The following is an 18,431-nucleotide window of genomic DNA, read 5'->3' as shown; positions in this document are numbered from 1 at the left end:
CCTCCTTCCTCTCCCTTCTCCTTTCCCCCCTCTCTCCCCTCCTTCCTCTCCCTTCTCCCTTCCCCCTCTCTCCCCCTCTCTCCCTTATCCCTTCCCCCTCTCTCCCCTCTCTCCCCTCCTTCCTCTCCCTTCTCCCTTCCCCCCTCTCTCCCCTCCTTCCCCTCCCCGCCCGCTCTCCCCTCCTCCCCCTCCTCTACCGTCTCCTCCTCCTCCCTTTCCTTCCCTCTCCCCTCCTTCCTCTCCCTCCTCCCTTACACTCTCTCTCTCCCCTCCTTCCCCTCCTCACCCTCATCACACACACACACACGTCATGTTCTGCAAACACACACACACACACCAGTCATGTTCTGATGTTCTGCACACACACACACCAGTCATTTTCTGATGTTCTGCACATACAGACAAGTGGATCTTAACAACAATTTTCCATTAGAGTAATGCTCTTCATGACTGAACACTGGGGAGGGGGACAGAAAGGACAGCACTGTTTGACTGGGTTACAATCTATGGTAACAGACAGGACAGCACTGTTGGACTGGTTACACTCTACGGTAAGACAGGACAGCACTGCTGGACTGGTTACAATCTACGGTAACAGACAGGACGGCACTGCTGGACTGGTTACAATCTACGGTAAGACAGGACGGCATTGCTGGACTGGTTACAATCTACGGTAAGACAGGACGGCACTGCTGGACTGGCTACAATCTACGGTAAGACAGGACGGCACTGCTGGACTGGTTACAATCTACGGTAACAGACAGGACAGCACTGCTGGACTGGTTACAATCTACGGTAACAGACAGGACAGCACTGTTGGACTGGTTACAATCTACGGTAAGACAGGACAGCACTGCTGGACTGGTTACAATCTACGGTAAGACAGGACAGCACTGTTGGACTGGGTTACAATCTACGGTAACAGACAGGACAGCACTGCTGGACTGGGTTTCAATCTACGGTAACAGACAGGACAGCACTGCTGGACTGGGTTAGCCTCTATCTCCTGGGTGATAACAGACCAGAACAGAGCCTCTCTCTCCTGGGTGATAACAGACCAGAACAGAGCCTCTCTCTCCTGGGTGATAACAGACCAGAATAGAGCCTCTCTCTCCTGGGTGATAACAGACCAGAACAGAGCCTCTCTCTCCTGGGTGATAACAGACCAGAACAGAGCCTCTCTCTCCTGGGTGATAACAGACCAGAACAGAGCCTCTCTCTCCTGGGTGACAACAGACCAGAACAGAGCCTCGCTCTCTCCTGGGTGATAACAGACCAGAACAGAGCCTCTCTCTCCTGGGTGATAACAGACCAGAACAGAGCCTCTCTCTCCTGGGTGACTTCACACCAGAACAGAGCCTCTCTCTCCTGGGTGACAACAGACGAGAACAGAGCCTCTCTCTCCTGGGTGACAACAGACCAGAACAGAGCCTCTCTCTCCTGGGTGACAACAGACCAGAACAGAGCCTCTCTCTCCTGGGTGACAACAGACGAGAACAGAGCCTCTCTCTCTGGGTGATAACAGACCAGAACAGAGCCTCTCTCTCCTGGGTGATAACAGACCAGAACAGAGCCTCTCTCTCTCCTGGGTGATAACAGACCAGTACAGAGCCTCTCTCTCCTGGGTGACAACAGACCAGAACAGAGCCTCGCTCTCTCCTGGGTGATAACAGACCAGAACAGAGCCTCTCTCTCCTGGGTGATAACAGACCAGAACAGAGCCTCTCTCTCTCTGGGTGATAACAGACCAGAACAGAGCCTCTCTCTCCTGGGTGACAACAGACCAGAACAGAGCCTCGCTCTCTCCTGGGTGATAACAGACCAGAACAGAGCCTCTCTCTCCTGGGTGATAACAGACCAGAACAGAGCCTCTCTCTCTGGGTGATAACAGACCAGAACAGAGCCTCTCTCCTGGGTGACAACAGACCAGAACAGAGCCTCGCTCTCTCCTGGTGATAACAGACCAGAACAGAGCCTCTCTCTCCTGGGTGATAACAGACCAGAACAGAGCCTCTCTCTCTCCTGGGTGATAACAGACCAGAACAGAGCCTCGCTCTCTCCTGGGTGACTTCAGACCAGAACAGAGCCTCGCTCTCTCCTGGGTGATAACAGACCAGAACAGAGCCTCGCTCTCTCCTGGGTGATAACAGACCAGAACAGAGCCTCGCTCTCTCCTGGGTGATAACAGACCAGAACAGAGCCTCTCTCTCCTGGGTGATAACAGACCAGAACAGAGCCTCTCTCTCCTGGGTGATAACAGACCAGAACAGAGCCTCTCTCTCCTGGGTGATAACAGACCAGAACAGAGCCTCTCTCTCTCCTGGGTGATAACAGACCAGAACAGAGCCTCTCTCTCCTGGGTGACAACAGACCAGAACAGAGCCTCGCTCTCTCCTGGGTGATAACAGACCAGAACAGAGCCTCTCTCTCCTGGGTGATAACAGACCAGAACAGAGCCTCTCTCTCTCCTGGGTGACAACAGACCAGAACAGAGCCTCTCTCTCTCCCTGGTGACAACAGACCAGAACAGAGCCTCGCTCTCTCTGGGTGATAACAGACCAGAACAGAGCCTCTCTCTCTGGTGATAACAGACCAGAACAGAGCCTCTCTCTCTCTGGGTGATAACAGACCAGAACAGAGCCTCTCTCTCCTGGGTGACAACAGACCAGAACAGAGCCTCTCTCTCCTGCTGATAACAGACCAGAACAGAGCCTCTCTCTCCTGGGTGATAACAGACCAGAACAGAGCCTCTCTCTCAGACCAGAACAGAGCCTCTCTCTCCTGGGTGATAACAGACAGAACAGAGGGTGATAACAGACCAGAACAGAGCCTCTCTCTCTCTCCTGGGTGATAAACAGACCAGAACAGAGCCTCGCTCTCTCCTGGGTGATAACAGACCAGAACAGAGCCTCTCTCTCCTGGGTGATAACAGACCAGAACAGAGCCTCTCTCTCTCCTGGGTGATAACAGACCAGAACAGAGCCTCTCTCTCTCCTGGGTGATAACAGACCAGAACAGAGCCTCTCTCTCTCTGGGTGATAACAGACCAGAACAGAGCCTCTCGCTCTCTCCTGGGTGATAACAGACCAGAACAGAGCCTCTCTCTCCCAGACCTTAACTGACTTCGCTCCTAGTTAGATAACGGTAATAAAATAATAATAATAATAATGACAGCGGCCAGGTTACAGCGTACACCTTGTTCCTTGCCGGTGATATGTATGACATTGAGATTAAGCTGTCGTCCCTCCACACAAATGCCCTGTACAAGAGAGAAAGACAATGCAGTGGACATTGTCCACACCTCTCAGCTGGAGCGCTACCTGTCACAAGCCAGTTGTCAAATGAGAGACTAGGAAAGATGTGACCTTGTCACAAGCATACACCTACACCATGGCAGGATGGCCAGCAGGAAAGATGGTACAGGCAGGAAAGAGCTGTGTTTCCAGCGGAGAAACAAAATAATAAAAATATGCCATTTAGCAGACGCTTTTATCCAAAGCGACTTACAGTCATGTGTGCATACATTCTACGTATGGGTGGTCCCGGGAATCGAACCCACTACCCTGGCGTTACAAGCGCCATGCTCTACCAACTGAGCTACAGAAGGACCATAAATGACACCGGATGTTTGATGTGGGGAATGAGAGTCGTGATACCCCAGTATGGCCACATTAGGTTTTGGCAGCAACTACGCGAAAGGCGTGTTGGAATTGTCAAAATTAAGCTGGAGGAGGAGGAGGAGGAGGAGCCACTTCTGGTCAACTGATAGAAAAGTGTCTCTACTCTGCTAAAAACATATCTAGTCCTGAATAAACAGTCTCTACTCTGCTAAAAACATATCTAGTCCTGAATAAACAGTCTCTACTCTGCTAAAAACATATCTAGTCCTGAATAAACAGTCTCCACTCTGCTAAAAACATATCTAGTCCTGAATAAACAGTCTCTACTCTGCTAAAAACATATCTAGTCCTGAATAAACAGTCTCTACTCTGCTAAAAACATATCTAGTCCTGAATAAACAGTCTCTACTCTGCTGCAAACATACCAAACATCATCACATACAGTATATAACTGGGGCATCCCAAATGGCACCTTGTTCCTCAACATCACTGTTAAATCAGTGAATCGAGACTGCAGTTTATTTTGTCCTGCTGATATGAAGGGAGACACTGGAGTCACAACTAGGAGACACTGGAGTCCCAACCAGGAGACACTGGAGTCACAACTAGGAGACACTGGAGTCACAACCAGGAGACACTGGAGTCACAACCAGGAGACACTGGAGTCACAACCAGGAGACACTGGAGTCACAACCAGGAGACACTGGAGTCACAACCAGGAGACACTGGAGTCACAACTAGGAGACACTGGAGTCACAACTAGGAGACACTGGAGTCACAACTAGGAGACACTGGAGTCACAACCAGGAGACACTGGAGTCACAACTAGGAGACACTGGAGTCACAACCAGGAGACACTGGAGTCACAACTAGGAGACACTGGAGTCACAACCAGGAGACACTGGAGTCACAACTAGGAGACACTGGAGTCACAACTAGGAGACACTGGAGTCACAACCAGGAGACACTGGAGTCACAACTAGGAGACACTGGAGTCACAACTAGGAGACACTGGAGTCACAACTAGGAGACACTGGAGTCACAACCAGGAGACACTGGAGTCACAACTAGGAGACACTGGAGTCACAACTAGGAGACACTGGAGTCACAACCAGGAGACACTGGAGTCACAACTAGGAGACACTGGAGTCACAACTAGGAGACACTGGAGTCACAACTAGGAGACACTGGAGTCACAACTAGGAGACACTGGAGTCACAACTAGGAGACACTGGAGTCACAGCCAGGAGACACTGGAGTCACAACTAGGAGACACTGGAGTCACAACTAGGAGACACTGGAGTCACAACCAGGAGACACTGGAGTCACAACCAGGAGACACTGGAGTCACAACTAGGAGACACTGGAGTCACAACTAGGAGACACTGGAGTCACAACCAGGAGACACTGGAGTCACAACTAGGAGACACTGGAGTCACAACTAGGAGACACTGGAGTCACAACTAGGAGACACTGGAGTCACAACCAGGAGACACTGGAGTCACAACTAGGAGACACTGGAGTCACAACCAGGAGACACTGGAGTCACAACCAGGAGACACTGGAGTCACAACTAGGAGACACTGGAGTCACAACCAGGAGACACTGGGTCACAACTAGGAGACACTGGAGTCACAACTAGGAGACACTGGAGTCACAACTAGGAGACACTGGAGTCACAACCAGGAGACACTGGAGTCACAACCAGGAGACACTGGAGTCACAACTAGGAGACACTGGAGTCACAACCAGGAGACACTGGAGTCACAACTAGGAGACACTGGAGTCACAACCAGGAGACACTGGAGTCACAACTAGGAGACACTGGAGTCACAACTAGGAGACACTGGAGTCACAACTAGGAGACACTGGAGTCCCAACCAGGAGACACTGGAGTCACAACCAGGAGACACTGGAGTCACAAGTAGGAGACACTGGAGTCACAACCAGGAGACACTGGAGTCACAACCAGGAGACACTGGAGTCCCAACCAGGAGACACTGGAGTCCCAACCAGGAGACACTGGAGTCACAAGTAGGATTACGATGCTTTCCTCTGTCTGCATTCTGACTTCGTCACGATTTACAGATGGATAAATGCTAACTTGATTGCCTTAAAATGATCAAAACCGAACAAATAACCATAATAGTTTTCATTTTGTTTGGTCTAATGTTTTAACTGTTCTGAAACGCTGCTGGAGACTCGACTAGTTGGTTTGTTTTTGTTCAGTGAGTGTCGGGGTGAATTCATGATCTTCACCGAGACTCATTTGTTATAGAGCCTAGAGAATCACTATGTGTTGCTGGTCTAAGACCTCATTGCTGTGGAGTTAACTGATGGAAATCAAATATTGTATCTGAAAAAAAGGCTGGCTGGAGCTTATCTGAGCGGTTGGCTTCTGAGCTTTCACTCTCTATGTGCTTATGTACTGATTGACTTAGATCTACCCACTGCAGGCAGTCTGGCTGAGCCAGTGTGATTGGCTCTTGGTCACCACCACAGGGCTGTCCGGTCAGAACACGAACACGAACACACAGCTGCTTCCATTTGAAAATGTCTTCTATACTTGTTCCAGAAAAGGCAGAGTAAAACCAACATTAGAAGATACTTAGATAAATATGAAATACAACAATCAGGCAAACTATGAATGGAGCATTTACAAGACGATGAATGGAAGGGGATGTACAATTGAAGTCAGAAGTTCTGTCACGTCTGTTGAAAGGAGCGGACCAAGGTGCAGCGTGGTGTGAATTCATGTTCTTTAATTAAGGAAAGACGCCGAACAAAACAATACACACTACAAAAACAAAACCGTGACGCTGAAGGCAAAGTGCCATAAAGAAAGTCAACTTCCCACCAAGAAGGTGGGAAAAAGGGCTACCTAAGTATGGTTCTCAATCAGAGACAACAACAGACAGCTGCCTCTGATTAAGAACCACACCGAGCAAACACAAAGAAATAGAAAACATAGAAATAAAGAAACTAGAATGCCCACCTAGTCGCACCCTGGCCTAACCACAATAGAGAATAAAAGCCTCTCTATGGCCAAGGCGTGACAGTACCCACCCCCAAGGTGCGGCCTCCGGCTGCAAAACATGACTCTACAGGGGTGGGCTTTCTTTACGGCGGCGGCTCTGGTGCAGGACGTAGACCCACCTCCGCCCTGGCTCCCCCCACTTTGGTGCCGTTTCTGGTGCGGGGACCCTCGCCGCAGACCCCGGGTTGGGGACCCTTGTAGCGGGCCCCGGACTGGGACCCTCGTAGCGAGCCCCGGACTGGGGACTCTCGCTGGGGCCCCCGGAATGGAGACCGACCTGGGGGCCCCGGACTGGAGACCGGACTGTAAATGTGACAAGTTTACACACACCTTAGCAAATACATTTAAACTCAGTTTTCCACAATTTCTGACATTTAATCCAGGTAAAAATTCCCTGTCTTAGGTCAGTTAGGATCTCCACTTTATTTTCATAATGTGAAATGTCAGAATAATAGTAGAGAGAATAGTTTTTATTTAAGATTTGATTTCTTTCATCACATGCCCAGTGGGTCAGAAGTTTACATACATTGGGGAGATTTGTATTTGATACACTGCTGATTTTGCAGGTTTTCCTACTTACAAAGCATGTAGAGGTATGTAATTTTTATCATAGGTACACTTCAACTGTGAGAGACGGAATCTAAAACAAAAATCTAGAAAATCACATTGTATGTGAAATTTGGCCCATTCCTCTTGACAGAGCTGGTGTAACTGAGTCAGATTTGTAGGCATCCTTGCTCACACATGCTTTTTTCAGTTCAGCCCACACATTTCCTATAGGATTGAGGTCAGGGCTTTGGGATGGCCACTCCAATACCTTGACTTAGTTGTCCTTAAGCCATTTTGCCACAACTTTGGAAGTATTCTTGGGGTCATTGTCAATTTAGAAGACCCATGGTGCTCTTTCATGCCGTCCCTAGGAGGGGTGCGTCACTTGAGTGGGTTGAGTCACTGATGTGATCTTCCTGTCTGGGTTGGCGCCCCCCTTGGGTTGTGCCGTGGCGGAGATCTTTGTGGGCTATACTCGGCCTTGTCTCAGGATGGTAAGTTGGTGGTTGAAGAAATCCCTCTAGTGCTGTGGGGGATGTGCTTTGGCAAAGTGGGTGGGGTTATATCCTTCCTATATCCTTCCTGTTTGGCCCTGTCCGGGGGTATGATGCTGCAGTAGTTTATGTGTCAGGGGGCTAGGGTCAGTTTTTTGTATCTGGAGTACTTCTCCTGCCGGTGTCCTGTGTGAATTTAATTAAGTAAGCACTCTCTAATTCTCTCTTTCTTTCTCTCTCTCGTGGGACCTGAGCCCTAGGACCATGCCTCAGGACTTTTTTGTATCTGGAGTAAAAACTCCTGCCGGTGCCTGTGAATTTAATTAAGTAAGCACTCTCTAATTCTCTCTTTCTTTCTCTCTCGTGGGACCTGAGCCCTAGGACCATGCCTCAGGACTACCTGGCATGATGACTCCTTGCTGTCTCCAGTCCACCTGGGTGCTGCTGCTCTTTCAACTGTTCTGCCTGCGGCTATGGAATCCTGACCTGTTCACCGGACGTGCTACCTGCCCCAGACCTATTATTTGACAATGCTGGTCATTTATGACCATTTATGACCTATTATCTGATAGCATGCAACCCCCAGAAATACCTGAAGGGGACGTAAACAAAATAATTAGCGTAGCCGGCGCTACACAAAACGTAGAAATAAAATATAAAACATTCATTACCTTTGACGAGCTTCTTTGTTGGCACTCCAATATGTCCCATAAACATCACAATTGGGTCTTTTTCTCGATTAAATCCGTCCATGTATACCCAAAATGTCCATTTATGAAGCCCGTCTGATCCAGGAAAAAGCACCTTTCCAAACGCAACGTCATTTTTAAAATTAAGAAAGTTGCCTATAAACTTTGACAAAACACTTCAAACTACTTTTGTAATCCAACTTTAGGTATTAGTAAACGTTAATAATCGATCAAGTTGATCACGGGGCGATCTGTATTCAATAGCAGCAAGTCTTGAAATCATGTTCCATATTCTCTCTTTCATAACTTCCTCCGGTGTACTCGATGACAGGAAGTGCTTATTTCTCATTTCACCAAGGATTAACTTCAACCCAATTGCCAAGACTGGCGACATCGTGTGGAAGCTGTAGGAACTGTAAACTGGGCGCTATCTATTTTCCCTTGCCATAGACAATACAGAGACTGGCGACATCGTGTGGAAGCTGTAGGAACTGTAAACTGGGCGCTATCTATTTTCCCTTGCCATAGACAATACAGAGACTGGCGGAGGGATATTTTTTTGTATTTTCCCTTGCCATAGACAATACAGAGACTGGCGACATCGTGTGGAAGCTGTAAGAACTGTAAACTGGGCGCTATCTATTTTCCCTTGCCATAGACAATACAGAGACTGGCGGAGGGATATTTTTTGTATTTTCCTTGCCATAGACAATACAGAGACTGGCGACATCGTGTGGAAGCTGTAAGAACTGTAAACTGGGCGCAATCTATTTTCTCTTGCCATAGACAATACAGAGACTGGCGGAGGGATATTTTTTGTATTTTCCTTGCCATAGACAATACAGAGACTGGCGACATCGTGTGGAAGCTGTAAGAACTGTAAACTGGGCGCTATCTATTTTCCCTTGCCATAGACAATACAGAGACTGGCGGAGGGATATTTTTTGTATTTTCCTTGCCATAGACAATACAGAGACTGGCGACATCGTGTGGAAGCTGTAAGAACTGTAAACTGGGCGCTATCTATTTTCCCTTGCCATAGACAATACAGAGACTGGCGGAGGGATATTTTTTTGTATTTTCCTTGCCATAGACAATACAGAGACTGGCGGAGGGATATTTTTGTGTTTTGTCCCCAGTTTTCCTTGGGGTTTTGCCTCCTAAACACGTTCTGTTATAGTCACAGACATGATTTAACCAGTTTTAGTGACTTCAGAGTGTTTTCTATCCACACATACTAATCATATGCATATACTATATTCCTGGCATGAGTAGCAGGAGGTTGAAATTTTGCGCGATTTTTAACAAAAAGCTGAAAAAAATTCACAGCCTCTTTAAGAGGATGTATAATGACTCCAACCTCTTTAAGAGGATTTATAATACTCCAACCTCTTTAAGAGGATTTATAATGACTCCAACCTCTTTAAGAGGATTTATAATGACTCAACCTCTTTAAGAGGATTTATAATGACTCCAACCTCTTTAAGAGGATTTATAATGACTCCAACCTATTGTAAATAAACTTCCGACTTCAACTGAACATATCCAACGACAATACCAAAGAACTCATGAAGTAAAAGGAATGCAGTAATTCTGCAGACACATCTGAGATACTGAAATACTGTACATATTGCCAGAGAGAGAGAGAAACTAGCAGGCCAGGGGTTAGTTTTATAGGCCTCTCTCTTGCCTGGCTAGGGATATATGTTATCTGAAGGCTAGCAACGCAGCTAGTGTTAATACACAGGTAGCAACGCAGCAGGCTAGTGTTAATACACAGGAAGCAACGCAGCAGGCTAGTGATAATACACAGATAGCAACGCAGCAGGCTAGTGTTAATACACAGGTAGCAACGCAGCAGGCTAGTGATAATACACAGGTAGCAACTGTTAGTGTTTATATATTGGAAGTTGAGACCAAATTCACGGACGCTTCTGCTCTGGGCACCCGACCAGTAGAGGGGGGGTGTTTATGCAAGAAGATATTTGTGTGTCAGGGGATCGTAAGGTAGAAATCTGAGAGGGCAGTTTTATGGCTGGGTGTATGTGTTCGTGCGATGGAATGTCTGTGTTTCCTGGTGTCGTGAGACAACATACCTGAGGGGGCTAGTTTTATTGTTGGGTGTGTGAGCTGGTTCCTGTTTTAGCAGAGGTACGTGAAATGACTTGAGTCAGGCGGATTAGCACAGTAGCGCTGTATAATATATGAGCTATGTGTAGCAATGAGCATATTTAATAACACAACGCAGCAGGCTAGTGATAATACACAGGTAGCAACGCTGCAGGCTAGTGTAATACACAGGTAGCAACGCAGCAGGCTGGCACAGGTAGCAACGCAGCAGGCTAGTGATAATACACAGGTAGCAACGCAGCAGGCTAGTGATAATACACAGGTAGCAACGCAGCAGGCTAGTGATAATACACAGTGATAAGACAGGTAGCAACGCACAGCAGGCTAGTAATATAATACACAGGTACCAACGCAGCTCTAAATACTGTGCAGCAGGCTCTTGGATGTTTGGTAGCCTGGGGGTTGGGAGCCTACACAGGTAGCAACGCAGCATGCTAGTGATAATACACAGGTAAACGCAGCAGGCTATTGATAATACACAGGTAGCAAATATATTAAAAAAATAAATATTTTTAAAGTCTGGGTGGTTGAGAGGCAGCTCTCGAGGAACTGTGGGGGTAGTCACGGATGGTTGAGAGGCAGCCCTGGGGAACTGGGGGTCACGGATAGCTTGAGAGGCAGCTCTGGGGGAACTGTGGGGGTCTGCGGATGGTGCCCTGAGGCAGCTCTGGGGAACTGTGGGGGGTTCGGATGGTGGAGAGGCAGCTCTGTGGGAACTGTGGGGGTCACAGATGGTTGAGAGGCAGCTCTGCTGGAACTGTGTGGGGGTCACGGATGGTTGAGAGTAGCTCTCGAGGAATTGTGGGGGGGAAGCCTCTTATGTTTGGTGGTATGGGGTTGGGAGCCTGGGCAGGTTGCTGATAGGTCACTGGTCTGGGTCACGGTTTTACTTGTGGGGAGATCTGTCAATGTGCCCTTGAGCAAGGCGTTGTCCCTGTGTTGCTCCCTGTCTCCCTGTACGGCTTTAATGCAGGTTGATTGTATGTTTTAATCTTCAATCATAAAATATATTAAAAATATATATTTTAAAGTCTGTCCAGTGATCCTGCCAACAAGGCCTGGTCAGAGGAGCTGTTTGGGCGTTCTAGCTAGCCTGACCTGCTAGCTAGCTGCCTATTAAGCTGCAGTGTTTCCTCGAGGGCTTGAATGAAGCCCACGAGGCGGCCTGCCATTGTGGCTGGGACTGCGGATTGCCTGCAGGTTTTGTGCCTGTCTAGATCCCTACTGCTTGCTGTTGTTTTCAATCTTCCCTGCAACCTGCCCTGTCTGGAACTGAGAGGAGTAACAGAGTAACCTATGTAGCTAGTTATCATTGCCCTAATCTGTTTCACCTGTACGTTCTGATTTGTCATGAAATTTCCTTAATTTACCAAATGATGAGAGAGCAAATCACACACCAGTCAGAGTTATGCTTAATCTTCACCTTTAATGGTAATTAAGCTTTTGCAATAGCATTTTTGACTTTCAACAGTTCAGTATCTCTAATGAAAAGTTGAGAGTGGACAACATAATGGCAACTGGGATCCTTTATAGCAAAGATCCACCCCCCTTAGTCGACATGACAAACCACAGGTCTTAGGAACTTACACAAAGAAAGACTTTATTTCAGAGAGGAGTATCCCCTAGCCAGACAGAGTTGGCTATACATTATCATTCAGTTTGGTCTCCTAAACAAAGCTCTTATCTCATCCTTGGTACAAAATGGTACCAAGACATTACCCCCACCCAATGATATATATCAAATTGTCATTTTAGATACTTTCCTAAATACAACCAATTTGGACAAGCTCACGGAGAGGAAAGTGAGCCTCTCGTCAAGATAGGGGCAACCTCAGAGGGAAACATAGAATGGTTCCAGACACTGCCATCCTCCTCTCCCCTATGGGAAAAAGTAGAGAGTGACTGGCACACAGACACAGTGGAGCCAAGAGATAATTGGTTCCCCATCAATCATCCTTCACATGATTTAAAATATATGTTTACACAAGATGACACCTTGACCTTTTTCCCCTCTCTGTGGCCCAAGTAACTGAACCCTGACAGAGAACAGATAACTGCAAATGGCCACCACTATAGTACAACAAAATACATTCTTATGAGAAATAACTCATAAGCATTTCATGAAAATAAAACATCCTATCTATGTTAACCAACTAATTCTGATTAATCCCCAACAGATTGTCTCCACCCTCCAGGTGTCAATTATTTTCCCCAGTGTATTTATCCCTGTGTTTCCTGTCCCCTGTGCCAGTTCGTTTTATATGTTCAAGTCAACCAGGCGTGTTTTTGCCGTGCTCCTGCTTTTCTATTCTCTTTTACTAGTCCTCCCAGGGGACTTTTGCCTGTTTCTCCTGACTCCATTCCCACCTGCCTGCCATTCTGCCTGCCCTGACCTCAAGCCTGCCTGCCGAAGAGCCTGCTCTGACCTTGAGCCTGCCTGACCGACAGCCTGCCCTGACCTCGAGCCTGCCTGCCATTCTGCCTGCCCTGACCTCAAAGCCTGCCTGCCGTGAGGGTGCCTGCTCTGAGACTTGAGCCTGACCTGGACCGTTCTGCCTGCCCTGACCTCGAGCCTGCCTGCCGTTCTGGTTCTGCCCTGACCTCGAGCCTGCCTGACCATTCTGCCTGCCCTGACCTCGAGCCTGCCTAACCGTTCTGCCTGCCCTGACCTTGAGCCTGCCTGACCATTCTGTGCCCTGACCTCGAGCCTGCCTGACCATTCTGTACCTCTGGAACTCTGATCTGGTTTTGACCTTTGCCTGTCCACGACCATTCTCTTGCCTTCCCTTTTGGATTGTTAATAAACATCTTGGACTCTAACCATCTGCCTCCTGTGAAGCATCTGGGTCTCGCCTTGTGCCTTATAACAATGAGGAAGAGCGTTGAGGACAGTGGTGTCAATTAGTCTCGTGGTAAATCTGCACGAACCCAGTCTTCACTATGAATCATCCATACATTAATTGTCACAGTCATTTATTTACTAACTAACTAAATAATCACAGAAATGCAGAAACAAACAAACAGTAGATATGGTTACAAGGAAATGAAAGGGGAGGTTCCCTAGTGGGCTAAGCCGATATGATGGTTTGGTGGACAAAGGGAAGTGGGTGTGGACTGAGACAGAGTGGGAAAGACCAGAGGGATCACTACACACAGTTGATAATTAAATTAATTGAAATGCTAATCCTTTGCACATGAACGCTCATTAATTCGGGAATAACTGCAATCAGTATATATTTATGCTCAGTGTGTCGTCGTGATTTCTGTTGGAATCGTCCGTCTTTCTGTTGGTAAGTGTCTTCCTGCTTCCCCGGAGTCTTTTGTGGTTAGAATGGATACTTCAGAGTACCATTCAGAAATGTTCTTATAGAATAGATGTTTCGTCGGTCATCACATCTCAGGTTCACATAATTTCTAGCAGCAGACTAGTAATTAGCATCGAAGATTTGCTCTTATTCTGTAGGGATCGATAGTCTCAGAGTTGATCCATTTCCATTGGTTAGGAATTGAACAACCATTACAACCTTATCTTAAACCTAGGTTTGTGTGGTGTTCACTCAACCTTCGCCCCCCTCAGCTGACCGAGGTATGCGTGGTCTGAAGAGGATTTCTTCAGGTGGGGGTTTTAGTCGTAACAGTAGAAAAGGGCAGTCCCAGGAGCCAGATCATGTGCTCACTGGGGCGGGCCAATGATTAATTCAACTTTAAAGGGAATACAATTGAATGGTTTAAAATCAAATTACATAATTTCACAAATAGTTTCATCTTTACTCATTAATTTTATACAGTAATTAGATGCAAACCTCATAACGGAGGCTCCTGTATAAACAGAGTTATGGTAATGTGGCTGTATTGTCTTTCATGAGGTCACAAACATGAAACAAAACGGACCGGGTCGTAGCTGGCTTCTCCACCGACCGTTTACTCATTCTCCAAAACATGGACATTGTTCAGTTCTCAAGTTCTGTGATGTAGAAGAAGTTCCTTTGTTCTACTGTGAAACTCTTTCTATACTGCCTGGCCATGAGGAGAGAGTCTCCTCCAGGAATTTACGACCTGAGATAACAGAACGTGTTAATTACTTTAATGATTACTTCATTGGCAAAGTGGGCAGGAAATGCCCACAACAAACAGTGAGCCGTCATATTCATGCATAAAAAAACTAATAATGAAAGAAAAGCCGTTTGAATTTTGTAAAGTTGGTAAAACGTGGGAAATTATTGTTGTCGATCAACAATGACAAACTTTCTGGCATCGACTGCTTAGATGGAAGGCTTCTGAGGATGGTGGCTGACTCTATAACCACTCCTATCTGTCATTAGTCATATTTTTTATGCAATCACAGAGGAACGTCTTTGTCCTCAGAAAGAAGCCAAAGTCATGCCGCTACCCAAGACTGGTACTGGTTCCAACGGCAGATCTATCAGCTCGATGCTCTGAACAAACTGTTGGAAATACAATGCTATTTCTCTGTAAACAAATGAACAACAAGACTTTCAGCATGCTTATAGAGAGAAGGGCACTCAACATGTACTGCACTGACACATGACTGGTGATTGGTTGAAATAAATTGTTGTTAATAAGAAGATTGTGGGAGCTGTACTGTTAGATTTCAGTGCAACCTTTGATATTATTGACCTGTTGTTGAAAACACTGTCAGTACCAGTCAAAGGTTTGGACACACCTACTCATTCTAGGGGTTTTCTTAATGTTTTACTTTTTCTACATTGTAGACTAATAGTGAAGACATCACAACTATGAAATAACACATATGGAATCATGTAGTAACCCCAAAAAATGTTCAACAAATAAAAATGTATTTAATATTTGAGATTCTTCATAGTAGCCACGATTTGCCTTGATGACAGCTTTTCACACTCAAACTGCATCTCAGCCTCTCTCTTTCCCCCTCATAATGGGTCTAAGCCCCTCTCTTTCCCTCTCATAATGGGATATAAAGCCACTCTCTTTCCCCCTCATAATGGGTCTCAGCCTCTCTCTTTCCCCCTCATAATGGGTCTAAGCCCCTCTCTTTCCCTCTCATAATGGGATATAAAGCCACTCTCTTTCCCCCTCATAATGGGATGTAAAGCCACTCTCTTTCCCTCTCATAATGGGATATAAGCCCCTCTCTTTCCCTCTCATAATGGGATATAAAGCCACTCTCTTTCCCCCTCATAATGGGATATAAGCCCCTCTCTTTCCCTCTCATAATGGGATATAAAGCCACTCTCTTTCCCCCTCATAATGGGATATAAAGCCCCTCTCTTTCCCTCTCATAATGGGATATAAGCCCCTCTCTTTCCCTCTCATAATGGGATATAAGCCCCTCTCTTTCCCTCTCATAATGGGATATAAAGCCACTCTCTTTCCCCCTCATAATGGGATATAAGCCCCTCTCTTTCCCTCTCATAATGGGATATAAGCCCCTCTCTTTCCCTCTCATAATGGGATATAAAGCCACTCTCTTTCCCCCTCATAATGGGATATAAGCCCCTCTCTTTCCCTCTCATAATGGGATATAAAGCCACTCTCTTTCCCCCTCATAATGGGATATAAAGCCACTCTCTTTCCCCCTCATAATGGGATATAAAGCCACTCTCTTTCCCCCTCATAATGGGATATAAAGCCACTCTCTTTCCCTCTCATAATGGGATATAAAGCCACTCTCTTTCCCCCTCATAATGGGATATAAAGCCACTCTCTTTCCCCCTCATAATGGGATATAAAGCCACTCTCTTTCACCCTCATAATGGGATATAAAGCCACTCTCTTTCCCCCTCATAATGGGATATAAAGCCACTCTCTTTCCCTCTCATAATGGGATATAAAGCCACTCTCTTTCCCCCTCATCATGGGATATAAGCCCCTCTCTTTCCCCCTCATAATGGGATATAAGCCCCTCTCTTTCCCCCTCATAATGGGATATAAAGCCACTCTCTTTCCCCCTCATAATGGGATATAAGCCCCTCTCTTTCCCCCTCATAATGGGTCTCAGTCTCTCTCTCTCCCTCTCATAATGGGATATAAGCCCCTCTCTTTCCACCTCATAATGGGTCTCAGTCTCTCTCTTTCCCTCTCATAATGGGTCTCAGTCTCTCTCTTTCCCTCTCATAATGGGATATAAGCCCCTCTCTTTCCACCTCATAATGGGTCTCAGTCTCTCTCTTTCCCTCTCATAATGGGATATAAGCCCCTCTCTTTCCACCTCATAATGGGTCTCGGTCTCTCTCTTTCCCTCTCATAATGGGATATAAAGCCCCTCTCTTTCCACCTCATAATGGGTCTCAGTCTCTCTTTCCCTCTCATAATGGGTCTCAGTCTCTCTTTCCCCCTCATAATGGGTCTCGGTCTCTCTCTTTCCCTCTCATAATGGGATATAAGCCCCTCTCTTTCCCTCTCATAATGGGTCTCAGTCTCTCTCTTTCCCTCTCATAATGGGATATAAAGCCCCTCTCTTTCCCTCTCATAATGGGTCTCAGTCTCTCTCTTTCCCTCTCATAATGGGATATAAAGCCCCTCTCTTTCCCTCTCATATTGGGTCTCAGTCTCTCTCTTTCCCTCTCATAATGGGATATAAAGCCCCTCTCTTTCCCTCTCATATTGGGTCTCAGCCTCTCTTTCCCTCTCATAATGGGTCTCAGCCACTCTTTCCCCCTCATAATGGGTCTCGGTCTCTCTCTTTCCCTCTCATTCTGAATCTCAGCCACTCTCTTTCCCTCTCATAATGGGATATAAGCCCCTCTCTTTCCCCCTCATAATGGGATATAAGCCCCTCTCTTTCCCTCTCATAATGGGATATAAGCCCCTCTCTTTCCCCCTCATCATGGGATATAAGCCCCTCTCTTTCCCCCTCATAATGGGATATAAGCCCGTCTCTTTCCCCCTCATAATGGGTCTCGGTCTCTCTCTTTCTCTCTCATTCTGAATCTCAGGCACTCTCTTTCCCTCTCATAATGGGTCTCAGTCTCTCTTTCCCTCTCATAATGGGTCTCAGTCTCTCTTTCCCTCTCATATTGGGTCTCAGCCTCTCTTTCCCCCTCATAATGGGTCTCGGTCTCTCTCTTTCCCTCTCATTCTGAATCTCAGCCTCTCTTTCCCTCTCATAATGGGTCTCAGTCTCTCTCTTTCCCTCTCATAATGGGATATAAAGCCCTCTCTTTCCACCTCATAATGGGTCTCAGTCTCTCTTTCCCTCTCATAATGGGATATAAAGCCCCTCTCTTTCCACCTCATAATGGGTCTCAGCCTCTCTTTCCCCCTCATAATGGGTCTCGGTCTCTCTCTTTCCTCTCATTCTGAACCTCAGCCTCTCTTTCCCTCTCATTCTGAACCTCAGCCTCTCTTCCCCTCTCACACTGCGCACACAGTATCAGCTCCACTGTCTCTGTTTCCTGGTAATAATCACACTTTCTGGTTGGATCCTTTCCTATCACATTTAAGGTCTTATTCAACCTCTGTACTTGGAATAGATGCCAACACTTAGAATCTCTGTTCCACTGCTCCTGTCATCTCTACTCCATCACTGTCTATATCAGGCTGTTAACCTGTCATCTCTACACCATCACTTTCTATATCAGGCTTTAACCTGCTCCTGTCATCTCTACTCCATCACTGTCTATATCAGGCTTTAACCTGCTCCTGTCATCTCTACACCATCACTGTCTATATCAGGCTTTAACCTGCTCCTGTCATCTCTACTCCATCACTGTCTATATCAGGCTGTTAACCTGTCATCTCTACACCATCACTGTCTATATCAGGATATTAACCTGTCATCTCTACACCATCACTGTCTATATCAGGATATTAACCTGTTATCTCTACACCATCACTGTCTATATCAGGCTTTTAACCTGCTCCTGTCATCTCTACACCATCACTGTCTATATCAGGCTTTTAACCTGCTCCT

At 46.7% G+C, this 18,431-nt stretch overlaps 1 protein-coding gene across 1 annotated transcript; it reads right to left on the bottom strand.

The window, feature by feature from the left end:
- Positions 1-6,740: 6,740 nt before the first annotated feature.
- On the bottom strand, positions 6,741-11,691 carry LOC127918243 (splicing factor 3A subunit 2-like). Its single transcript, XM_052501556.1, has 3 exons — positions 11,618-11,691; positions 11,085-11,276; positions 6,741-6,960 (listed from the first exon to the last, which is right to left on the bottom strand). Exons 1-3 carry the CDS (start codon positions 11,689-11,691, stop codon positions 6,741-6,743), a joined length of 486 nt encoding a protein of 161 aa, XP_052357516.1.
- Between the last annotated feature and the right edge of the window lie 6,740 nt (positions 11,692-18,431).

This window comes from Oncorhynchus keta, unplaced genomic scaffold, assembly GCF_023373465.1.
Source record: "Oncorhynchus keta strain PuntledgeMale-10-30-2019 unplaced genomic scaffold, Oket_V2 Un_contig_1382_pilon_pilon, whole genome shotgun sequence".
In the NCBI taxonomy this organism is placed as follows: domain Eukaryota; kingdom Metazoa; phylum Chordata; class Actinopteri; order Salmoniformes; family Salmonidae; genus Oncorhynchus; species Oncorhynchus keta.
This window is presented reverse-complemented; position numbering and strand designations above follow the sequence as displayed.

Excerpts from the sequence above, each read along its gene's own strand:
- LOC127918243 (XM_052501556.1), bottom strand. The coding sequence starts at position 11,691 with ATGGCAGGCCGCCTCGTGGGCTTCATTCAAGCCCTCGAGGAAACACTG. Across the intron at positions 11,277-11,617 it reads AATAGGCAGCTAGCTAGCAG|TTCCAGCAGAGCTGCCTCTC; the intron begins GTCAGGCTAGCT and ends ACCCCCACACAG. Across the intron at positions 6,961-11,084 it reads GGGCTGCCTCTCAACCATCC|TCCGGTCTCCAGTCCGGGGC; the intron begins GTGACTACCCCC and ends TCACATTTACAG.